The 25,079-nt window shown below is 42.9% G+C and overlaps 1 protein-coding gene across 2 annotated transcripts; it reads left to right on the top strand.

Annotated features, from left to right (window-relative positions):
• Positions 1-833: 833 nt before the first annotated feature.
• Positions 834-24,808, top strand: OAT (ornithine aminotransferase). Of its 2 annotated transcripts, XM_018553701.1 has the most exons (10): positions 834-887; positions 14,730-14,953; positions 16,465-16,689; positions 17,272-17,367; positions 19,221-19,348; positions 21,517-21,639; positions 21,719-21,847; positions 23,252-23,365; positions 23,490-23,634; positions 24,251-24,808. In XM_018553701.1, exons 2-10 carry the CDS (start codon positions 14,758-14,760, stop codon positions 24,409-24,411), a joined length of 1,317 nt encoding a protein of 438 aa, XP_018409203.1. In that variant the 5' UTR covers positions 834-887; positions 14,730-14,757; the 3' UTR covers positions 24,412-24,808. The 2 variants fall into 2 exon arrangements, with proteins under 2 accessions (XP_018409203.1, XP_018409204.1); XM_018553702.1 differs by lacking the exons at positions 834-887; positions 16,465-16,689; positions 17,272-17,367 and having other exon boundaries at positions 14,725-14,953.
• The last annotated feature ends 271 nt before the right edge of the window (positions 24,809-25,079 follow it).

Here is a 25,079-nt window from a genome sequence, read left to right as displayed (position 1 = left end):
TGATAACACTAAACTGATGAGCAGTAACAGCTTTTAAAGCGTCGCCTATGGCCAATTTTGGGTATTATCGTTTTTTGAGGTTTCGTGCGCGCACGCAATTTTAAGGCTTGACATGTTTAGTGTCTTTTTACCCGACGTGACCCCATCTTTTATATTTTACCAAAAAATTGGGTAATAATAAATGTTTTATCATTTAATATAGGGGAAACTGTTTTTTTTTTTAATTTCGGTAATTTTTCCTTAATATATTAAAAAAATAAAACCCCCAGTGGTGAATAAATAATACCAAAAGAAAGCTCTATCTGTCCCCAAAAAAGGGTATAAAATTCATTTCAGTACAGCGCTGCATGACGGAATAAATGTCAGTTAAAGTACCGCAGCGCTGAATACTGAAAAATGGCCTGGATGGGAAGGGGGTTTAACACCGCGGATGTCAACTGGTTAAAAACAACATATATGGATAAGGGAAAACACGTGTGACCTCTCCCCCTATGTACACAGCCACAATCTGTTTATTTGGATGCCTCCTGCAGACCTCAATATATAGATCTATTAGCCCGGATACACTATATACCGTCACACAGAGATGAGTGTATAGTTGGTATATACAGTATACTCTCCATTTATAGAACTGTCAGACTCTGCGCATTCCTCGACGGCCCCGCCCCCGGCTCCTCCCACCGCTGTAACATACACGAGGACCGGTGGAGGGAGATGGCTCATCCTATGCAGATGATTGGCTAAAGGCAGAGCGGCGTGGCCAATAGGAAACAACTATTCTCAGACCGCCACGCCCTCCGGCATCTGATATAAGTGATGGAGGGGCGTGTTTCTGTTCTTAGCTGGGTGAGCTCGGCAGGTGTGTGGTCGGTGACAAGCAATCCAGGTACATGGAGGGGCGGGGAGGTCTGTGCTGAGCGGTCCTATGTCGGCTGCTGGGGAGGCTGGGTGAGTGATAATCTGCCTCGGATTAGTGGGGGGTGGGGCTAGGCCTTTGCTTCCTATTATGACATCTGCCGGGGTTGCATCATTGTCGTAGCCGCATCCCTCCGCTGTGCTGCCCCATCGATGCGTTTGTGTAGGGGTGCACATACAGCAAGAGCAGATTTCTCCGTCAATTAAACGGAAACTCCGCTGGAAATCTACTGCACTGATCAGATGTTAAAAGGGGGCTGGTTTCGGTCTATAAATACCTGATGATCATATTGGTTAAACCCCCTTTTCTTCTTGGACACATGACAACGCTTCTTGGCCTGCAGGGAATATTTTGCATCGCTGTTACCTTGCTCAGGTTGATCATCAGAGTTGTCACCACTCATAACTTTCTCAATGCCCCCCACCCACTTATGCTGCCTACATTTCCTATGCCTGCCTATAGGCACACTGCTCATAGGTAATCCCTAATGGGTGCCCTCTAGGATCCCTGGAGCGCTGCGATGCCACAAGGTCCATGGGCCAGTAATTCAGAGATAGGAATAGATTTGGGGGTCCTGGTGGACCGTAGACTTCATCATCATCATCAATCAATTAGGAAGGGCATTCGAGGGACAAATCAATGCTTGTACCCCTTTACAAAACGCTGGTTCGGCGTCATATTCAGTATGCCGTCCAATTTTGGGTCCTAGAATTGGACAGAGTGCAGTGAAGGTCAATGAAAGGAATTTGGGGGGGCTGGAGTAGCTCGGCTATGAGGAACGATTGGGGAAATTAAACTTCTTCAACTGCTGGAGATGACACTCTGCATCAGGTCCTTGATGAGCATGCATTGAGGTTGAAGCGAAGCGGGTTTAATCTGAAAATATGGAGAGGGTTCTTTGCGGTCAGAGCAGCAAATGTGAAACTCCTTCATTGTGTTGTGGTGTCAGCTGGGAGTTTTGATAAAGGTATTCCCAGAATAGTAGCAGTGTCCAGCGAGCAACTCCATGAGCTCACTGTGTAGAGGGGACACACTGACTTGTGTAGTGCTGTCGGCTATAGTAACTTTCAGCAGCCCCCCACCCCCGAGATCAGGTATGGACACCTTTTTTTTTTATTGAGCCAGGCTGGACCAAAGAAAGTATCTGTATTCCTGGAGTTCCCCATTTTAGCAGAGTTCTCCATTCAGCGACCACCCATGTCATTCCTACCGTCTGCAGAGCAGCATGTATGACCAAGGGGCCCCCATCACCTCCTTCTCATGGGACTACTTGTGCACTGTAATAGGGGCAACAGTAATTGGGACTAGGGAACCTTGGCACTCCAGCAGTGCTAAATGGCAGATCCCATCATGCCTGTGGCTCAGTCATGCAATGCCTCATGGGACTTGTAGTTCCACAACAGCTGGAGTGCCGAGGTTGCCTCCCCTGGTACAAAGCAATGGTTCACAAACTCTGGCTCTGTACACATGAGTGCTCTTTACACATCAGCGAACGTGCGTCACGTTCATGCATGTTGGCGTGTGGGGGATTTTTTCCCCATTTGTCATACGTCCCCGATTTCAGTGGCTGCTGCACGAGGAACAGATGCAGGAAAGTAGCAGATTCTAACACTTTTTTTTTCTCTTGGGTGTTTCAAGCTGCAGGGAAAATGCGCGCTTTCCTGGCCACATTTGCGGTGCCATTAACTCTTTCGATAAGTGATTTTCCTTTTACTTCCTGTCGGCTTTGGGATATAAAATGAAGGGAATGGGACACACGCATGGGGGATCCTCACCATCCCCTTCCAGATCCCCCAAAAATATAAAAGATTTTGGCTTTCCGTACATTTGACTGATGCTGGGGATGACAGGAGCGCATGCAGGCTCTCTGTGCGCCCTTTTAAACTGAACACTGCCACGTCTGACTCAAAGCAGCGCGGTTTCTAAAAGTGTTTATTGTCAGGTCTGGATGCAGGACTCAAGCCGCTCATAGGACGTAAAGCGAATTGCTTCGTTACTGCATTGGGAAAGGCAGCCCAATGTTGCTGGCATGAACAAGCCCTTAAAGGGGAACTCCAAAAATTAGAAAAGGGAAAAAGCAGTTAACCCCTGCAGTGCGGGAGGGGGGTGTTAACTGCTCTTTTTTTGGTCTAGGGGTTGGATTAAATATTTACTCCCATGATGCTCTCCCATGCTAGAGGGGTCCCCGCAGACTCTTCTCCTATGGGCTCTGGCTGTCTTAAGGCCCACTGAGGCCATCGTGTCTAGTGAAGGTCCATTCCACAATAAACGTGAAGCTGCAGAGGAACATGCCGGAGCTGAGGGGAAGACAGGTGAAAGTTGACTGCCGCAGGGCTGAGGATCAGGTGAGTATTTCTTCTGTATTCTGACCCCAAAATGAGCAGTTAACCCTTGCAGTGCAGGGGTAGCTTATTCATTTTGTTGATAGTTGGAGTTCCTCTTTAACGGGAGCATGCTCAGTCTACACTGAAGGGAAACTTGTATAGCGGCCATGTAAACTCAATAGGACAGAACGCTCTGTGAGGTATGCAACGATGTGTTTGAAACAGGTTCACTGAAAGCTATGCAGACATTGGCACAGGGGTGGGCAAATGAATATGGTATTCAGGAGCCAGTCTGTCCAATCCAGGAGCCAGCAGGATTCTTTTTAGGAACCAGCTGCAATAACTAGAGAACCTCAGAATTTAAGCACCAGCGGTACGGAGCATTGGCGACCTGGCTCCTGAGATTTGTCCAGCCCTGCATTAGTGGGAATTAGTAAGGTGTGATGCGCCCAATGCTTTACCCGTGGTTACTAGCTGTAACTAATGATGTTTTATTGTGACTGCTTTGTACATATCTGTCCTACATGTGCTGTTTATTTTACAAATACAGATTTGTCTGCACGAATAAGTGTGCCTGACGTGCATTGGAATTCTGTATTGTCCACAATTTAGACCTGGGAACTGTAAATGTGCTGTAGTTCCAAGAGTTAAACCTAAACTCTGGGGAAAGCTATTTAAATATTCCTCAATGGCCCCAAAGAATAGAATTCTACTCTGTGAACCAAAAATGTCTTTGTAAACCCAGATATTACAGAATGAATGTAGCAGTGACACCAGCCTGTGCTGTACATAGCCTGTGCAGGGGGCAGGCCTGTGGGAGGGACCTGGGAGGCTCCACCCAAGACAAGCTGCCTGCAGAATACTGTTGAAGGGGGCGGAGACGAGACCAGTCAGCCTGCACAAGTAGAGAGTAGCAGTGACTGGTCTTTATTACAGAAACCACATTTTCAACAGGTACTCACTATAAAGGAGCCAATCGGGCCAATGGTTTACACCCTCAGAAACCATGTCATTAGACCTAGTTTTCAAAGGAGGTGATATACCAGAGCACAGCTGGGATCCATCGAATGGTTCTTGCCTGTAGCAGTACTTCTCAGGTGCCACAGTGTTATTGCATTTAGTGCCCTGATTATCGCCTTTACAACACAAGTGATTGGGGGACTCGTGGGGGTTCACCCGATGTATAGTTGCATGCCGGGCAGATGCAGTTGGTACAGCAGTAGCACCCGTAGATAGCAATGACGTGTATGGGAATTCCTATACATGTCAGCACCATCTGGAAGTGCTAGTGCTGTGTGAATGTTATACATTGGGTGGAACGTTTATAAATGAACTCCTTAGTGTTGGCTTTGCGTTTAAATAATGACTATTTATCTGGAGGAGTATTAACCCTGGCAGGTTGGCTCCTTTTAATTGCACCCATAGAAATTGTTTTTTTTAGGAATGGTAAAGGGCAGGTGTGTAACTTGAAATCACAGGGCCCGATAGCAAACTTTTGTATGGGGCCCGTGATTTCTAGTTATACCCCTTGCAGATCCCACCGGAGGGTGAACTTGCAGAGCCCACCATAGACTCTCTATGGTGGGCTATGCAGGGTCACCCTCAGGTTGGCTGGTGGCACTCCTTACCTGTCCGCCTCCTCTTCTCCACGGTCGCTGATGGGCCCCGCCTCCATTGCTGGGCCCCGCCTGCTGCCGACCACGGCCCCGCCTCCTCCTCCACTGCCGCTGCTGGCTCTCATTGCCTCTGTGGAGAGGAACGTGCTGCTGCACAGATTACTGTCAGTGATCTGAACAGCGGCATGTTCGTCTTCAGCCGCCAGTGAAAGCCACCAGCAGAGGATCCCATAGCGACCCGCACTGCATCTGGCCGGGCCCCACTGTGCCCCGGGCCCCATAGCGGCTGCCTGGGTCATTATGGTGATTGTTACGCCACTGTTAATGGGTTATAAATAGGGATGCACAGATACTGATACTAGTATCGGTATCCGTGCCGATACTGAGTATTTGGGAGAGGTATGAATGCTCCAATACCTTCCCCAATACTGGAACTTCCGGTCAGAGGAAGCTTTCCTCTGACCAGCAGTGCCGCAGAGGAACCTGGAGCCAGCTTCTCGTGTGATCAGAAAGCTGGGTGGCGAGTAATGACCCGCCTCCCAGCTCCATTTGTGTTGATGTAAGGGCATCCATTATAGGTGAAGGTGAGCTCCTGGTCCATTGAAAAAATTGCTTATTTACCTCCCCTGGTTTAAATATTGGATTTCCCATGATAGGAGTCATGGGTCCCACAATAGTTGTAATCTGAATTTCTTTTATCATATGATCCCACACTTTTAAAAGAGGAAGTATAAAGAAGGGGAGAGCTAATCTCGGAGGTCTCGTATCTGGTTTTATCCATGGTATATAGCAGGGGTGCCCACAAGGTTGATCGCGATCTACCAGTCGATCGCGTAGCGATCACTGGTAGACCGCACTGTCCTCTCCTCCCGCCGCTTCTCTGGATCCCCGCTGCTCTCCCCAGTGGGGATCCGAGAAGAAGGAAGTGAAGGAACTGGCGGCGGGGGAGGACGGAGCCGCTGTCACAGAACAGAGAGAGAGAGGATCTGACAGCCGGCGTCGTTGGTAGATCTCAATGAGCTTGTCATTGGAAAAGTAGATCTCCAGACGAAAAATAGTGGGCGCCCCTGGTATATAGAGTATGGAAGAGTAGGAGATATCTTTCTCTAAGTCAACCCATAACTTATTCCCATCATTGAATTTTCGGTCCAATATATTTATGAAAAAAAGCAGTCGGTATTTCAATAGGTCAAGTTTGAAAAAGATATAAAAAACAAGGAAGTATATCCATTTAATAAAGTGCTACTCTACTAGCCAAGAATGTGTATAATGTGTCCACTTCATTTGTGCAATTGAAGATTGTAAAAGAGGTTCATAATTCAATGTAAATGTATGAAGGACTCTTATCTTTGTGTAAATCTTATGGAGAACAACATTCATGCCTAAAAGCAACACATGACCATGCATGCTAAGGATTCATACCTTTGTATATACCATTGAGACTTCTAATTTCAATGTTGTGTGTTTTTGAATGCACATGTGTATCAGTGGGTTGGCACATCTGCCTTGTAGCACTGAGGTCCTTTATCCCAATCCAGGGTAATTCAGGACACACTATCTGCATGGAGCTTTCACATTCTTTACAAAACACAAAAAATCCCCAGCGCACCTCCCAGCTAGCCTGCAACAAAACAAATTACCCTCTCAACAGTATGCGTTAAAAACAGAGGTTTTAGTTGTACAAACTTTTGGCCAAAAATATGTAGAAGCCACACTGCCGCGCCAAGGCACCTCTGCAAAGTGTGGTCCTAACTATCTATACGAGTCTCCAAGTGTGAGCATATTAATGCAGTTGATAGATTGCATGCAGGTGTACCAGGAGGTAGCCTACTCCTCCTTATAAGGTGCAGGGATGCACTGGAGGCCCAGCAACCAAAAATGCACGCTGGGACCCCCAGTGCATCCCCACATCCAAAATAGTCAAACTAGAAAAACACGGTAACCGCATGAATCTATAACCAGCCTTTATAACAGGGCGCACATGGGAAGGCTTCCCATGTGCGCCCTGCTATAAAGGCTGGTTATAGATTCATGCGGTTACCATGTTTTTCTAGCTTTCACATTCTCGCTGTGCTTGCGTGGATTTCCTCCTATACTCCCAATATATGCTGGTAGATTAACTGGCTCCTCTCTAAATTGGCCCTATTATGTGTACATGTGAGATGGGGGACCTTTTTTAAATTGTAAACTCCTTTAGGACTGATGTGAATGTACAGTATGTGACCCACTATATAAATATCCAACTTAATGAAAAATTCTGCAGTCTGGTAGCCAGCAATACAGGCCAATAAATGAGGGATGTGATGCTACTGCACAGGGAATGTCTGCCACGGTGGCACCTCTAGATGGGACACAAGCTAATTATGAAGTGTGGCGTTTGGTGCGTTCCTGACACCTCTCTCTGACTCTGAAAACCATTCTGTGTCACAGCATGAGATGAGCTGCAGTTTGGCTCCTATACATAGGTCTCAGCTTCTGTTCAGCCTTTCCTTCCTGGATCTGCCAGGTCACGTCTGGCATGTACTCCTCTCCCCATGCCATATATTGTATGTGGCAAGCGTGGCTGGTTTGCTTTGGCTTGCCTGACTGTAAGGTTTTTGGCGTGTGGTCGTTGACCTCCTAGAGATGTATTTTTTTCCGTTTGGGGAGTTCAAGGTAGATGGGTGTTAGATGGGTGTGTGTAGCTCTCTGTCACTACTGGCTGTTATGTGGAGGAGTGTTTGGAGGAGAGCGTGGCCCCGGCCAATTCATCAGCCAGGAGCTCTGCACGTAGGCACACGCCTCTCCACTGTCACAAACTCCTTACCTAACCGGTATTGATGCAACTCCGAGGTTAATGACGTAATAGAAAGATCGGCTATCTGGAAAGTTAAATAAAAGGTAGAAACATGAGGATTTAAACTTTCATTGCTTGACGTAAGCTGTATTTAAAGGGCACTGCAATATAAATAAGAAGTTGGAGGATTTATTTGTTTTATTAGATGGGATTTTTAAAATTAAATAACTTTCTTTATCTCTTTTTCTCCTTCTACAATTTTTTTCCCCTCTCAATCTACATAGTTTATTATTAGCTCAGTTACACAACTTATTTTACATTTATAATGAATGCTACTAGGTTACTATTACTGCTATGATTAGCTTTACGAGTGCACGATAATTGCTATAGAAGATGTCTAGGCACAGACTGAATTGCCTTTTCCTCTTGTGCAGTCACTTTGCTGTCTGTATTGAGATTTTATACTTTTAATACGACAATTATAAAAAAACTAACTCTATATAGCGATATATAGCGATATATAGCGATATATAGCGATATATAGCGATATATAGCGATATATAGCGATATATAGCGATATATAGCGATATATAGCGATATATAGCGATATATAGCGATATATAGCGATATATAGCGATATATAGCGATATATAGCGATATATAGCGATATATAGCGATATATAGCGATATATATTAATAATAGAATATATTTTTGTATTATCTCAGTGTTGCTGATCCTCTGCAGCCACTTTTTATAGGTGGAAGGGCCACTAGATCTATATGACAAATTTATTGAAGTGGCTTTATTACCTTTTTAGATGTTTCATTAAAGGAGAACTATGAGGTGAGTGCTTTTCACTCACCTCATAGTTCTCCTTTAAAAAAGGTACCTGAATACATTAACATTTAACTACTGCATGAAGTGTCACTTTAAAAACAAAAGAATTAAAAAAAAAAATTGTGAAAAAACAGTATTTAAAGGAGAACTATGGGGAAAAACACTGACCCCATAGTTCTCCTTAGGGTAACGGGAGGACGCTAGTTTGTGTCCTCCCGTTACCCTAAGGAGAACTATGGGGAAAAACACTGACCCCATAGTTCTCCTTAGGGTAACGGGAGGACGCTAGTTTGTGTCCTCCCGTTACCCTAAGGAGAACTATGGGGAAAAACACTGACCCCATAGTTCTCCTTAGGGTAACGGGAGGACGCTAGTTTGTGTCCTCCCGTTACCCTAAGGAGAACTATGGGGAAAAACACTGACCCCATAGTTCTCCTTTAAATACTGTTTTTTCACAATTTTTTTTTTTAATTCTTTTGTTTTTAAAGTGACACTTCATGCAGTAGTTAAATGTTAATGTATTCAGGTACCTTTTTTAAAGGAGAACTATGAGGTAAGTGAAAATCACTCAGCCTCATAGTTCAAGCCGACCTGTGACAATGAAACTGTCACATGTCGGCTCAATAGATCGGGAAGTGAGCGAACACAACGTCGCTCGCTCACTTCTCGATCATGTCCCTGCAGAGACGGGACTGTCACTCACGGCTCCCTGCAGGAAATCCTCCCCTCTCCGATCCTCCAGTGCTGACTGGTGGAACGTACGGGGGAGGGGGCGGGTACAGCTGGCTCTGCCTCCAGATAGGCAGAGCCAGCTGTCATTCACGCAGCTGGGTGGATCCAGACAGTAAAGTCGGGATCCGTCCCGGCTGCGGCGTCTCTGTATACCGCGAGCTGTAGCCCCCCCCCACCTGCCTCCCTTGATCTCTCCTGGCCAATAAACTTTGTACCACTAATCTAAATCCACCACACTACACTGACCCATTTTAACTTATGCCAGACATTGTTCCTTGTATTGTGGAATCCGACTACACCGGATTTAGTATGTTCACAGTTCATGAATGCAAAAAAGCCCCATTTGACCCGACAAGATCTCCAGAATTTATTTAAAGTGGAGGGACAGAGGGGGGAATCTGACCTCATTTAATTGCGGTCTGGTGAATATTGAATGATGGGAAACCCAAAAATCTTCCAGGTGGTTATTGGAAAAGGGAGATGGGGGGGGGATTATGCAAGACAAGAAGTACTACCATTTCCTACTCTGTTAAAGGCTACTGATGCCACCTGCCTTGAGGCAGCATTTGTCTGATTGAAATATCAGACTGAGCCCTATAATAAAGGATGAGTCACTGCGAGAAGTCATTTCACCTTCAGGCAAAGAGTCTGAAGACATGAAGAGGTGTCTAAAGCTTCACCAGCTGACTCGGAACGAGAATGTTAAATGGAACACAAGGTTTTATGTTTACTCAAAAAATATTTACTTTACTCCATAAAAAATATTTATTTATAATATATATTTGTTTCCTGTAAGTGTGTGCAAAGTCACTATACATTCCATTTCAGAAACCTAGGAGGATCTTCCCTGCGCCTGTTTTATTGCCGTCTCGGCTGGAGCGATGACCCCATTTGTTCTAGTAAATATTGTAAACGCAACAAAATATGGGAAATCCTTCAATGAGAACACAGCCATTCTAGAGGCTATTCTCCTCACTTTGGAGAAATTGTGTGTTTTCTGTTGTCTACATGACCGGAAGTGAAGGGAAATCTCTTCTATGCAGCAAAGATGGCAAAAAACAGTTTTTAAACATTCCCTAGTCCAACATGAAGGGGTTATTCACACCATAAAATGCACGCCATCACACAGCAGGTTTGCTGGTGCGTTGTCATTCATGTAAGTAGTACCCCAACGCACCAAGGACTACTTTAATACCATGTGCTGTGGTGAAAAAGTAAGGCATGCACTTTATTGCAATGCATGGCATTGCAGTACGGCACATTGCCCTGCAACGACTGCTCGCCAAAAGGTATGTTGGGGTGCCATTCAAAGGAATGGCAATGCAAAACATCAGCACATCTAGCATTTAGTGCAACACTGATGGCACAAGCAATAAAAAAAGTTTTGGCTTTTGATATACGTTAAAGACTCTGCAATTACCTTTGCAGTGGGGCTACCCCTGCTCTACAAGGGTTAAATGTTTTTTTTTTTTTAGGGGACAAAAATAAAGCCATTTTGCTTACCTGATCCTGGCTCCCATGGCAGTCACCTCGCTCTCCCTTTGTTCCTGTTGTTGAAATGTCCCTCAACATCAATGGCTGCCAGTTTGCTGTAAACAATGTAATTCTTCACCCTCATTCTATGTTGATTTCACACCCTCCTAACAAAGTGAATAAATATAGATGGATGCGAATGGTGATTTGTACTGTGTATGACAGGTACACTTTGTTGCCCAGGCCCCACAGCAAAACATGTTCAGGGTGAACCCACTGGAATGGAGAAATATTTCAACTTTATTACTATGCACCATCTCTAAGGCTCCATTCACATATGGCGTTTTCTGCACGAAAACACTTTTTTTTTTTTTTTTTCTTTTACATACTCACGGATTCCGTGCATTTGCGGCTATTACTATAGCCACAAACGTGCGGAATCCGCCGCTGAAATCGAGCTCAGACTATTTTGTGGGACGTGCGGTTTCGTACCGCAATAGTCTGCACAATGCGCATTTTTTTTAATGTTTAACCCTTTTCTGTGTAAAAACCACTCGTGTGAATGGCTTCCCTACAATTTTTGGATTTCCACTTTGGGGTGTTTGTATAAATTGCGCAGGCATTTGTCCTGTGAAACAAATGTGTGTACTTCATTTTGATTAGCGGTTCTGGAAAATACCACATTATGGCCACTAGATGGAGCCTTGTATACTTATGATCCTTAGCTCCATCTGGTGGCCATAATGTGGTATTTTCCTGATTTACTGGAAAGAAAATATACCGTAGTTCATTTTTGCCCCATTTACACAGAACAAATGTGCACTTCTTTTTTTTTTTTTTTTTTTTTTAAAAATACATCCTCACTGCTCACTGTCTGTCTAGGTGACGGCGTTCACTGGGAGGGTGAATTTTTCCAGCTGGGACCAATGAAGATAAACGTTCACGCGTAAAGGTTTTGTTTTCACTCGCACTATAAGTTGTGTGCTTTCAGGCTAGAGCACGCTTACTTGTGGCAGAGTATTGGAAATTTCCATTCTAAAGCTATGCAGTGTAAGATCATGAGGAATGCGGTGACGGGAACTGGAATGTCATGAATATATATACTTGTGACCTTGCATGCATTGCTGGAGGCAAGTCAGGGGCGGCAGCGGCTTGCACCAATCAAATCTCTCTGATCAGCATGCCAAGTATTGTTGACATGGGTTTGGTTGTCACATTGTCAGCTGGAAGTAGACTTTTTTTTTTTTTTCTCTCTCCCTCATCTCGGAATTTTCCAAACAATCATGTTTTCAAAGAGCATTTACTCGCTGTGCTTGTGTTAATGTTTCTCTGGTTTTGACTGTTTGTTTTTCCATTTAAATTGCACAACTTCTTTATGAAAATTGTTTGCCAAGAATGGGAATCCCAACAAGATCCTATTCAAGAGCTCTGTTGAAGATCCTATCAATTTATAGGGGCGGCCGTTGTGGAGCCCTGCTCATCCCAAGGTGGGAAAGTCGCTGCAAGAGGCTGCCAAACGCAACTCTCGGGCAAGCAAGAGCCTCTGCTTTGATATATGGCAACAGTTCTGACAGGTGCTCGTTAAAACCCAACAGAATAAGTTATTGAATACCATGCGGAAAAGGGCTGATAAATGGCAAGAGCTGGGAGTAATATTACCTGTTATGATGGTAGCTTGGGAGTTATTGGGATAGAATTCTATCATTGAGTGTATAATATGAGCATGGGTCTGGGAAACTCACTGAATGCCTGATGGTGAAGCACCAGCTCAATGCTTACATGGGATTCTGGGAAAGAAAGTTCCATGTGGCCATAAAGTCAATTATGTTGGCACAAGCATCCTGCCCCTTTATGGTCGGCTACAGGATGGGACATGCCTCAGTAGGTTGCCCCATGGTGCTTCCCAGTTCTAAATAAATTTATTTGGGTCGCGTTCGATCCAAACCCGAGCTCATCCCTACACCATGTGATGACTAGGTTTCCTGATGGTGACAGTAGTGGATCATGCCCATGTAATGTGGTGACCTGTGTGAAGGGCCAGTGTGGTTGCTCTAACAGGAAGTGCCTGAACAAGGAATGGCAGGATCACCAGGTATTTTTGTAACCAAAGCTATAGATATAAAAATAGTGAAAGTTTCCCTTAAATTACACGAAGGGCTATAATGTTGGTAATAGACATGTGCAATTCGTTTCGTTCCGAAACGAAATTCGGACAAATTTTCGGAAATTCGGATGTATCCGAATTACAGATATAACGAATGCAAACGAATCCGAATTTCCATTTCTGAAATTCGTTAGTGGTAGTTCGTTCGACCGTTCGTTTCGTTTTCGTTTCATTCGTTCGTTCTTTGCAGCAAAGTGGCATTAGAGAAGGAGAAAAAAATTTTTTCCCCTTCAAATGTCACTTTTCTGTAAACAAACAAAACGAATAAGAAACGAAACGAACGTGCGAACGAACTACCGCTAACGAATTTCGTCCGAATCCGAATTGACTTTCACACCCGAATCCCGAAAAACGAAATAACACAAAATCGGAATTAAAACGAAACTAAACAAATTTTTTGACAGTGCACATGCCTAGTTGGTAATATAGTTCACACATTTGAAACTTCTAAACAATAATTCAGTTGTTGTGTGTACAGTACTTAAGCAGAATATCCATTCCAGCCCTCCATCATAAACTGGCTTTACATTTTGCCATTTAAATGCCCATTATGTGCCATTTTTCCAGGTTCTTTAGAGACCCCGCCTCCAGCAGGCGAAAGCACAGAAGAGCTAGTATTTTAGATGTTTAGATGCATTGTTTTTCTTTTCCTTTTTATAAATGTATTCACAAGTAAATTTGACTTCAGAAGAGTCAAATTCCTAGCCCCCTCTTTGCATATCATAGCAGTCTTCTCTTGTCAGTGCTGGCTCAGCTACTACACCCCTCCCATTGCTTCTCTACATAAACTGTCATGTAGCTGCCAGGGGAAGATTTAAATGGGGATACTCTAGTGTCACTGGAGTAGTTTTGAGCCTGCTGGGGCTGCTCACACCACATTCAAGATGGCTGTGCTGAACAACAGTCTAGGGGCTTTTGAATGTCTACACAAGGGAGGCTTTTCCAGGTAAATGGCATACTCGCATTTAAAATACATTATATGCACATATACCTTAGAATATAAGCTCCTTGGGGGCAGGGACTGATGTGAATGTGTAACTATGTAAAGCACTGCATAAATTGTTGGCTCTGTATAAATACCAATAACGATAGACTGTTATGAGAAGGTTGTTGTTCATACGAATAGTCTGGTGGGGTCTCTTCAATATGTTGATCTGATGAGTGTTGCAAAGGACATGTGTCTTTTTTCAACCTGACTAACTATGCGTTTTAATAGTTCTTCGTAGTATTGTGACCATTTAAAGTTCATTTCACCTCCCCTTGCCAGTGCTGACATCTTCACCAGTCTTCTGTGTTTGGGATCTTTGGCCATCTTGATTAGCTAGACCAGTATGGCTTAACCCACACTCGTGCACACTGGTAGCAAGGTATGCCAAAAAATGTGAACTGGGCTATAAATGCTCATATCATATACATTATAAAGAAGACTGCAAGAGGCAGGTAAGTGTGTTTTTATCGTAGAAGAGACTTGCTAAGACTCTTCTACAATATAGAGCTGCCTGCTCACAATTTCTTTTTACAGTTTAGTTCCCCTTGAAGTTCCCTTTTTTTTTTTATATTCAGGATTAATTTTTCAGGTTCTTTGTCAAACGGTCCTTTCTATAGGTGGGTATTGCATAGTCGGTCAGTTCATGTGTAGCTGGAAATGAGACAAAGCAGTTGCATCATCAGAACAACCCTGAAAAGTTTGTTCAAACAATTCAAGCCAAAATAATGTTGCAAAGTGTTGAGGCAGCAAGCTTATCTTGGTTTTCAGTGTTTTCACTGTCATTATTGTGCACGACTGGTTGTGAACTATTTGGCGGCGTCCACATTTTTGGGTAAATTACTGTAGACGCACAGCTAGTTTCTGCGGTTTTTAGAAATCATCTGTTTCTTTTTCATGCAGGAAGTGTGAAATCTGCTCAGCCCTTCCAAGATGTTCTCCAAACTCGTCCAAAGACGCACCTTGGGTGCTCTCTGCAACCTCCGGGCTTCTATCAGTTCAGCTGGACCAGTGGCCACCGAAAGTCCTGTGGAAGATGCATTGTCTTCTGAATATGTGTATGACAGAGAAGCAAAGTATGGGGCGCACAACTACCACCCTCTGCCTGTTGCTCTAGAAAGGGGAAAAGGTTTGTCTTTGTTCTCCATGATCACCCATAGTCTAGCTTGCTGCAGTATCTGATGTTGGTAGAATGGTAAATGTTTTGAAATCGCTGTTTTGCCGTGTGCTGCTAGAATGCAGATTAGTTGCCTCATTACAACAGCTGCTCCTTGTCATTAGATTTTGTGCATTAAGCTGGCCACACACCTTACAATTTATCTGCAGATTTTCTGTGGTCAAATGGAAAAGGTGCAACAGATTCCTTCATGTACACTTAACTGTGTGGATGGAGTAATCTCCACCTGGGCCAATCTGTTGCACTTTTTCCATCTGACCACAGAAAATCTGCAGATAAATTTCTTAAAACAGACCTTTACATTCAAAAATCTAATTCTACCAATGCATGCCTCTGTGTGATTTTAATAACATAGACATGTCAGGTGTAAAATGCTGTAATTACTTACACTTGCAGAGCATTCACTTCCTGCGTTAATAGGGGAAAATTACTTCAGTTTGGCAAATCAATGCACACTGGGATTGCCTTGTCACCAGCAGAGCATTGCTGGGAAATCTCCTTAAGACATTTTCCTCACCTGAGATGTGCATGGTCACATGTCCTAGTCACATGTGCCAGAAATCCAGGAAGTAAGAGGAGAGCTAGTATCTGCCCTTAGTAAACATGGCCACTGTCAGAAGACTGGGGGAAGAAAAAGGAAATAAGGTCTGCAAAGAATACAAAGCTGGCAAATATCTAGAAGTATCTGTTTGTAGATTATTACTAAACATTTCTAAAGGTGTTTGTTCTTATTTTAAAGATATGGGTAAAGGTCAGCTTTAAAAGTAACCAAGGTTACCATTGCTGATGTACTAATCCAATATGTTGAGGCATGGACCTGGAAGCATGTATGGGCATCAGAAGTTTGTTTCCTGCTCCATTCAATGGTAGCCCCATATTCTCCTCCTAGGTTTACATAAAATACTCCAAGGGAGGAAGGGGGCTCTCATCTGCTTCTAAACAGATCTACAGCTTCTTTACACAATAATTCAGTAGCCTCTGGCTTCTCACTGTTGCAGTACAGTGTGTTAGGCTAATAGAATCCATGGGGAAACCCCCTCACTATTAAATCCAGATGCAGGTTATGGCTATAAGTCTGGGGGCAGCAGTTTACAGCTACAGATCTGTGGGGAAAGCATGGGGGGGTGTAACACATAGGGGTCTTATAAATAATCTGCAGAAGTATCACCCAGTGAATAGAGGCAGAAAAATAACATTGGTATATTGTCGAGGTTGCATGGTTTTACCCATCCTTATTTGTTTCCATCATACTTCATGGGGGATAGTCTCGTTCAGCAGTGCCTGAAATGACCTGTTTTCATTGCAGCTAATCTTTTCTTTCTGATGCATATTGGTTGCTATACACAGTACAGTTTTGGTAACAAATATCTACTTTGGATATATGTAGACTATTTGTTGTTGATTTGTGCCATTTGGGTAACCGTACATATTCCCATATTGAAACCCATGCTTTTTCATTCTAGGTGTGTATGTTTGGGATGTAGAAGGCCGGAGATATTTTGACTTCCTAAGTGCATACAGCGCTGTGAACCAGGGACACTGCCATCCCAAGATTGTTAACGCTTTGAAATCCCAAGCGGATAAACTGACTCTTACATCTAGGGCTTTCTACAATGATGTCCTTGGGGAATATGAAGAGTACATAACAAAATTATTCAACTACAACAAAATTCTCCCCATGAATACAGGTATGTGCTAGAACTTGAATCTGTTATGTTTCTGTATTGTGCATTCAGCTGTTGCTTGGGGGGCAGTGGTCAATAGCAGGCTCAAACATTGAGCCATTGCTTGGGGGGTCCGTGGTCAATAGTGGGCTTAAACCTTGAGCCATTGCTTGGCGGGGGGTAGTGGTAGTGGTCAATGACAGGCTGGTACATTGAGCCGTTGTTTGGAAGCCAGTGTTCAATAGCAGGCTTGAACCTTGACCATTGCTTGGGGAGTGGGCAGTGGTCAATAGCAGTATCGAACGTTGAACTGTTGCTTGGGGGGCAGTGGTCAATTAGAGGCTAGAATGCTGAGCTGTTGCTTGCGGGTCAGTGGTCAATGGCAGGCTTGAACCTTGAGCCATTGCTTGGAGGGGGGTGTTTGGGCAGTGGTCACTAGCAGTCTTAAACATTAAGCAGTTGCTTGGGGGCAGTGGTCAATGGCAGGCTTGAATCTCCCTGTCACATTTTCAGTGCAGTGGGGTGAAGAGACGGGTGACGTTGCCAAATGGAATGTATTGGTTGACTGTACAGAATGTGATGCAGCTTGTTCATGATTTCATTTAGGTGTTGAAGGTGGCGAAACTGCCTGCAAATTGGCCCGGAAGTGGGCCTACACTGTGAAAGGAGTTCCCAAGTACAAGGCTCAGATTATATTTGCAGGTAAGTTGCAAGAGTGTATACTTTGCAATTGTATTTCATGATGCAGCCCCCAACCACTTACTAGGTACATGTCACCCCCCAGAGGGCATCCCGAGACTAAAGGATAACTAAACCCAAGAACACAAATGTAATATTTTGCAGCTCACCAGTTCTTGGCCGGAAAAACTAGTGCAGCCACCGCATCTAAGAATATTTTCAGAGAGTACAAAAAATATCTGATCTTGCCAGAAATGTTCATGTCCCCGTCAGGGGAACTGAAAGAAAGTTATCCGTGCCCATATGTATAATATAGATGGATATCTGTAATGAGCTTTACTTGTACAACTCTCACCTTTTTTTCTTCTGAAACCTCCAGGGCTAATTGTGCTGGTTATAGTTACTCACACAGACTAATCCATATGACTATTAGTAATCCTAGTTTTAATATTTTACATAAAGGCCGAGGGAGGGTATCAAAAAGCCACTCCTTTTCTAAATCCTTGGTGGATTAACGTTCTTAGTCAGGTATGGGGTGAACCCCAGTAATACCGTAGAGCCTTATTGTGAAGGCTTGCCACTGCCTTATAAGAGCAATGCTTAGTGTATGAAAGGCAGCAAAATTCAAGAAACAATTGTTTTGGGTAGAGTAGGAAAATTTTAAAACCCAGCAGGTTAGTTTTTATTGTCTGTGTGCCATTGAAAAACGTTTGCTTCACTTCCTGCCCCAGAGACCCAACAGGAACGTATAGGAAGTCTCCCAAAGTGAGAAGAACTAAACGGTTATCCCTGGAATAGGTGTCCCCATTGGAAGACTTCCCCTTACCACTTGTTCTGGGGACGACTTTCCTTCACTGTCTTTTCTCATTGACAAATAAGAAGTGACTCTCCCCAAAGGACACAAAACCCGAAAAAAAGATAGTTTAACCCTTCCCTACTTTGTTAAAAACTAAAGATTTTGCCTAGAGATGCTTTAAAGCCCAATGCCACACAATACTTTCCAGGGTTAAAGCCGTTGCACATCCTGTTTCTGCAAAAGCCACCTCCTGTCATTCAGGTTCTCTTCTATAGCCAGCAAATCTGCTTGTTTATATACCGGGATTTTTACAGCTCCCACTGGATTTCCAGGCCGCTTGTGGGCAAGTGCTGCAGGACTGATGTATTAAGTGCTGCTGCTGTGTCTCTGCCTCCCTCTCCTGGCCATCTGCAAAACACACAACCCCAGGCTTCATATTCTGAATGGCCAGGAGGAGTGGGAGATGGTGACAACCTACAGCCCTTATATATCCAAGTGGCCCAGAAGTAGATAATTTGCTGTACTAGTCCTGGCATGTAAACAAACTCGCTGGATGTGGAAGGAAGTTTGCATGATGGGATTGGGGCTTTTCGATGCACACAGTGTCAAGCTTTTGAAGGTTTCAGAAAAGAGCAAGTAAAATGTTGGCAGCAATTTAACATTTTATGTGAACGAATGGATAACAAATATAAAATAGTTGGTGGTCCAGTTTTGGCTGCAAAATTGAAAATTCACTTTAAATCTGTTGTACATCTTGAGGTCTTGATATATTAGCAGTCAGGCTCAAACTCCCAAGGCAGGTTGTAATCAAGACTGGTGCACTACAACAATGCCTGGATGTACAAGTTGATGCACTACAACAAGCAAGCTGTGCTTCCTGTTGGTATTGCAACGTTCAGTTTTGACAGTTGTACCTTTACCTACATAAAATTGGGGGCCACATCTGTTCAATGGGCTCAAAAAATGCTTGATTCTGCATACACATTTTTATATCATGGAAACCCCAAATTGGTATGCTAAAAAAACATTATGCAGAAAATTTGGCTTTTTTGGTTTTAACAATCTATATTCATTCTTTCAGCTGGCAACTTCTGGGGCAGGACCATGTCTGCTATATCGTCCTCCACAGACCCATCCAGCTATGAGGGCTTTGGACCATTTATGCCTGGATTTAAAGTAATTCCATATAATGACCTTCCTGCCCTTGAGGTAAGCACCCATTATCTTCTCTTTGTTGGGAGTGCAGGTTTACATCTCCTTAATTTCTGCCAGGTTAGAGCTTCCAAACCAATCTTTGTAGGTTGGGAATGATCAATAAGATGTTGGTCACACCATGCGATGCACAAACCGATGCATGGTATGGTGGAATCGCATGCAGTGTTGGGTTTATTGAACAGCTGTTTTTTTCTTTCATACCTAGATGACATGTGCCTAACCTGTCAGAACATGGCACTTAAAGTGGGACTCCAGATAAAACAATTTTTGTTGATTTTTGGATAGTGGGGGAAAGGTTGGAAGCTCTATCATGTTTTACTAGTTGGTGGTCCCGCTGGAGAAATCTGACTTCAATTTCTATCACATACTTAATTGTCAGTGAGATTCCCACTCACTATTGTTATCACTGGAACTAGTGTCTTTTTCAGAATGTATCCAGTTTACTGGGATGTGGTGCCCTCTATTGGTTGGGCTCATGTAGTTTTTGAATTGGATGGAATAGGTATCCCCATTGGAAGATTTTTCCTCCTTCTGTATGACTGACAGTTTCTGCCCTAGTAACAGCAGTCACTAGGGTGTATCTTGTAGATGGCCATGAAAAGTTGAGGGGTTCTAACTAGTCGTCTTTTTGTTTGTGTGGTTTTGTTTTTCTGTTTTGGTTTGTGTTTTTTTTTTGTTTTTTTTGCATTCATGCATTGGAGCAATGAATTCCTTAGCTTTGTGTTGTCTTCTCTACATTCCTCTAAATGTAACCAGTGTCCAATGAGCATCATTTACAATTTCATCCATTGCTGTAAAGGAGCTGTAAGCAATTTTCTATAGAAGAAAATTGTTGGCAAGCAGTGGGAGCAAATGAAAATGCTCGACAGCCTAAAGGAACAGGATAAAGGCTATAGATACAAGCTGATGTCCTGCCCTTTACTGTATCACATTTGTCAGAAGATTTTTGAGGTTCATTTGCTTTTTATATCCACCCTTCAGCTCTGTTATTCCATGCAGACTTGTTAGAGCTGCAGTGTCATGTCAATAGCATAAAGGACACGTTAATGAAAGTGATGCGTCATTCTGCCCCTAGTGTGTGCGTATACCAATTTAGATATAAATCCTGCTTGTAATGTTCTGGTCACTGGTCTCCTGAGTGTATTTTGCACTCCAAATACTGTGCTAGTTATAAAAAAAATCAAGCAAGTTATTGGTTGTCACGGTAAATGCTTCCTGTTATGTTGTCCACAAAATTCTATTCTTGATGCTTCTCGTTTTGTTCCTTCCTGATGAGAACAGACTTCTGTCCCAAGTCACAATACTAACACATGAGAATAAAGATCTTGTGTCCAATAACAAGTCACACGGCTAAAAAAAAAGATCCTTCCCCTGGAATTAAAGCTTTGTGCATGGAGCCTTTGATGGTTTCTGAAGTATGTGTGTGTAATGTATGTATGTATGTATGTATTGGAAAAGCTTGGTAATGCACATTATCATCTTGAAATAAAATGAACTTCAGCTGGGGATGGCGGGAATTGAAATTGTAGGATTCTAGGAATTTTAACACAGCAGGGTTTGAAAAATTACCCAGATATATTTTTATTGACATGTACATAAGATGTTTGTACATTTTCCCAGAGTTCTTGGGTTAAAATTGAAACCTACACAGAGGTAAAAGTGCACATGAATGCCGTTTCTTGTCAAAATTTTTGTAAATGTTATGTATCCAGGGTTATAATCCCAGGCACACAGCAAAGTTGCTCCTGGTCATGTCTGCAACCTGCACTGCAGCTTAGCAGTACATCCTAGTACAGGTCCCACTACCAACTTGTGGTTGGTCAGTGAAAGAGCAGCAGCACATGGTCATTTCTCTACTCTCCCGCCTGTCAGAATTCTCAGTGTTCGACATGCTGAACTATGAAAAGCTATAGATTGGTTCAGAATTCTCCTCTACAGGAGCCCAATATCAAGACGCTGATGCTAATGCTAGGTGCATGTAAAATACAATTAAATCACCTTATTTAATGAATGCATGGCTGGGTTGAGTAGAGGCATTTGTTTGCCTGGAGTCCTACCGGCCATATAACCAGTGAGTTGTAGGGTCTAAGTATCCAAATTAATTATTAGATTACATTAATGTTTCAATAAATGATTAATGTTGTATTATTTCCCCTCTTTAGCGAGCTCTGCAGGACCCCAATGTGGCAGCTTTCATGGTTGAACCTATTCAGGGTGAGGCTGGTGTCATTGTTCCTGATGAAGGTTACATGACTGGTGTGAGACAGCTGTGCTCAGCGCATAATGTAAGTGGGAGGACCTGTGGGTGAAGAAACTGTTCTCAACATGCCACATGTGATTTCATACCATCCTTAATCTCTCCAGGTGCTGCTCATTGCTGATGAGGTGCAGACTGGATTGGCCAGAACTGGGAAGATGCTTGCCGTAGACTATGAGAATGTTCATCCAGATATTGTGATCCTTGGAAAAGCTTTGTCAGGAGGAGTGTATCCGGTAAGTACTTGTAACTTGATGCACTATGAAGTATCGTATAGCAACTGAATTCTCTAATCTTTGAACAATTAAAATATTGATTCACTATTATGGGGTATATTTATGTATATTTTTGTTTAAACCAGGGAGCAGACTATAAAGAACCATCATGAGTCCTTTTTAAGGCTTGGGCAACAAAAGTTGCTCTTTGGACCTATACACAGTATCCACAACTTTTTGACTGCTGCAAGGATCTCTGGCTCTCCCATTCCAACTTTAGACTACTGTCATTAAAGCTCCCCAAACCCTGTGAGGGCATCAGCTCTGAAAACAGCCCATATCTTAGTTATGGGGAATGCTGGCACAAAAGATCAGTTTGTGGCTGAAAAGCCAGCGACTCTATCCTTCCTTGTTCGGGTTTTTTTTATTGTACAGCCCTAAGAGGCTATGCATGTCCCCAGAACATGTCCATGTCGGCAACCTAAATCCATGTGAACAAGATTTTCTCAAAGTTTCCAAAAATCTTTGAACCTACTAATCCTAGCACCACCACGATTGCCATCATTTTCTGGCTATGGACAATGGATAGCCATTTTCACCCCTTTATTTGACTTGGGCATTGTAGATAATCACTGGTGGCATAACAGGGTTGGCGTTCTTGGACATTTTGCAGTGATTTCACCGTGTGTACATCCAGAATACACCAGTAAAGTTGTGGAGCATCTTGTTCTGGAACCATGCTTGTGTGCCAAGATCTGTTGCCATAATAAAGGTTGCAATTACAGGTTGGACATGTGCAGTGCAGCGAGAAGCCATTCTAGTAAATTATGCTTCTGAGCAGGTCATTTTGGCCTGCATTCCAGAATTAGTTTTGAACAGCTTGAAAAGTGACTGTCAAGACAAACTCCCAGGGGGGAATTTATCATAGCAATTGCAGGTGTTTGAACTCTCATATGGTTGCAAAGGATATATTTATGCCAGATTTATGTTGCTAGTGTAATGCTGTTCATAAATGAGATTAAATAGACTCCCGCAATGAAGACTTGTAACTCCAGGCAAGAAGCTTAACTGTCGCTGCTTGAAGTGGTCATGGGGACTTAAGTAGCGATTGTTTTGTTGGGTGATGCTCAAGTTTCAGACAGCCGCAGGACAAGTGCAGATGTAAACAGGCACAAAATACATGCAATCTCTGATCAAAACAGGCGCACATGTTAAAAGTTGCGGCTAAACAGATTTGCACATAAAGAAAAATGATCTAAGAGGCAACAACTGTCGCAATTGCTATGATATTCCTCCCCAGTGTTCTGATGCGTCATTGCATTTTTATTTTTGCTTGGTCCTAAAGGCAACATCTTTGATCATGAGGCATGTAAAATCTACCTATCATTATATTCTAATTTGCACTATAATTTTCGTTCTCATCAGGTTTCTGCTGTTCTTTGTGACGATGAGGTGATGCTCACAATCAAGCCAGGAGAACATGGATCCACCTATGGTGGCAATCCATTAGCTTGCCGTGTGGCAATTGCTGCTCTGGAGGCAAGTACTGAGCCTATACTTGTTTTGCTGGAATTTTATACAAAAATTATATGTGCTTGCTGTTGGTGTTCACCAAATTGGAGATCTGGTTGGATGAGGTAATGCAATGCTTCATTTTTTACAGGTGATTGAGGAGGAGAAGTTGTCAGAGAATGCCAGATTGATGGGAGAACTGCTGAGAGCAGAGCTTATGAAGGCACCATCAGACATAGTGACCGCTGTCAGAGGAAAGGGTCTGCTTAATGCCATTGTCATCAAACAAACAAAAGGTAAACACGTTTTAGATTGTCATAATGGTCCCTATAAAAGGATGCTGTCCCTCCCAGCCCTATAAATTGCCATACTGATGCTAAAACTGGTTACCCCGGTTTTCGTCTCTTAAAATAATCTGATTCTGTTTTTTAGTGTTTACCAAGCTGGTAACATCTGTGCAGATTTGAGAACAACCTCTGTCTAGTTCAGTTATTACCATATACCTATAGGAAGTACTCAAATGAGTATGAGTTTTCTTGCTATACATTGTTGCTGTGACAATTGTTTTAGTATCAAGAAGTAATGAAACCATGTCCAGTGTTTGAATGGTTTCCTCCGAGTTTTTTTTTTTATTCTACTCCTGCCTTTGATCAGGAATCCCTGTGCTGGAGTTCATAGGTTTGTTGTGTCTAACTCAAAATCTGATGTTGGTCATATTCTAGGAACACCTTCAATTCTTTAAAAAACGGTGTTTCCCCCATCGTCCAATATATTTGTAAAGTAGAAGCATAGTTTTAAAATTTGAAAGGTTTTCATATTGCATTTTGGCATTTCTGTGAGGTTTTGAGGAGGCTTGTAGATGTATGTGTAGTCATGCAGTGCTGTAAAACTAAACTTGCATTACCTTTTCAGACTGCGATGCCTGGAAGGTGTGCCTCCGACTCCGTGATAATGGACTCTTGGCCAAACCCACACATGGAGACATCATCAGACTGGCACCACCACTGACCATCAATGAAGAAGAGATTCAGGAGTGCACTGAAATTATCCACAAGACCTTGCTTTCATTTTGAGCAGTCTTTATGGAGGCATAAAAGTTTAATTCTGCTTTCTCATGTCTTGGCTCACTGACTGGAAACTCTAAGTGTTTAGAGTGCTTTTAGAATTGGTCCAATGGACACTTGTCTGCTCTCTACTGATCCCATGGGCAGTGATCTGGTAGTCACTGCTGCACACAGATGGGCAGTAGACTGAAGGTATAAAGGATTGGAATATGGTCCAGATTACCAGTAGTTCTGGTGCTGGAAATGTGTTTAAGGAAGTTACATGTATGCTATGTAGTATCCATCTGCAGTACAACGTGCTGTATATAATGTAGTGTTTATAAAAGTAACAGTTATTTAATATTTCATATTTCTAGAGTTTATAGTTTGCTTTATGTAAAATGTGAATAAACATGGCTTGTTCTTGCTTGTGTTGCTTACATGTTTCAATGTAAAAGAAAAAAAAAACTAAACTTGGTATACCAAGATGTGCACACTTTGACATACAAAAATTTTAAAAGATGTCTCCACATGGGATCCCTATTTTTATTTACATTGTAGTAAATAAAGCCTATAATATTCTTAAAACATAACTCCAGGCTCCTGACCCTCCTATGCTTACCCATAACGGTCTGTTATACTTAATATAATTGTTTTTCTTTCAATGTCGGGTCTATAAATATATAAATTAATATGGC

The sequence above is a fragment of the Nanorana parkeri genome, unplaced genomic scaffold (genome assembly GCF_000935625.1).
Source record: "Nanorana parkeri isolate BGI_ZX_2015 unplaced genomic scaffold, ASM93562v1 scaffold127, whole genome shotgun sequence".
Taxonomy (NCBI): Eukaryota; Metazoa; Chordata; class Amphibia; order Anura; family Dicroglossidae; genus Nanorana; species Nanorana parkeri.
Note: the sequence above shows the minus strand (reverse complement) of the source record. Positions and strands in the feature narration are given on the sequence as shown.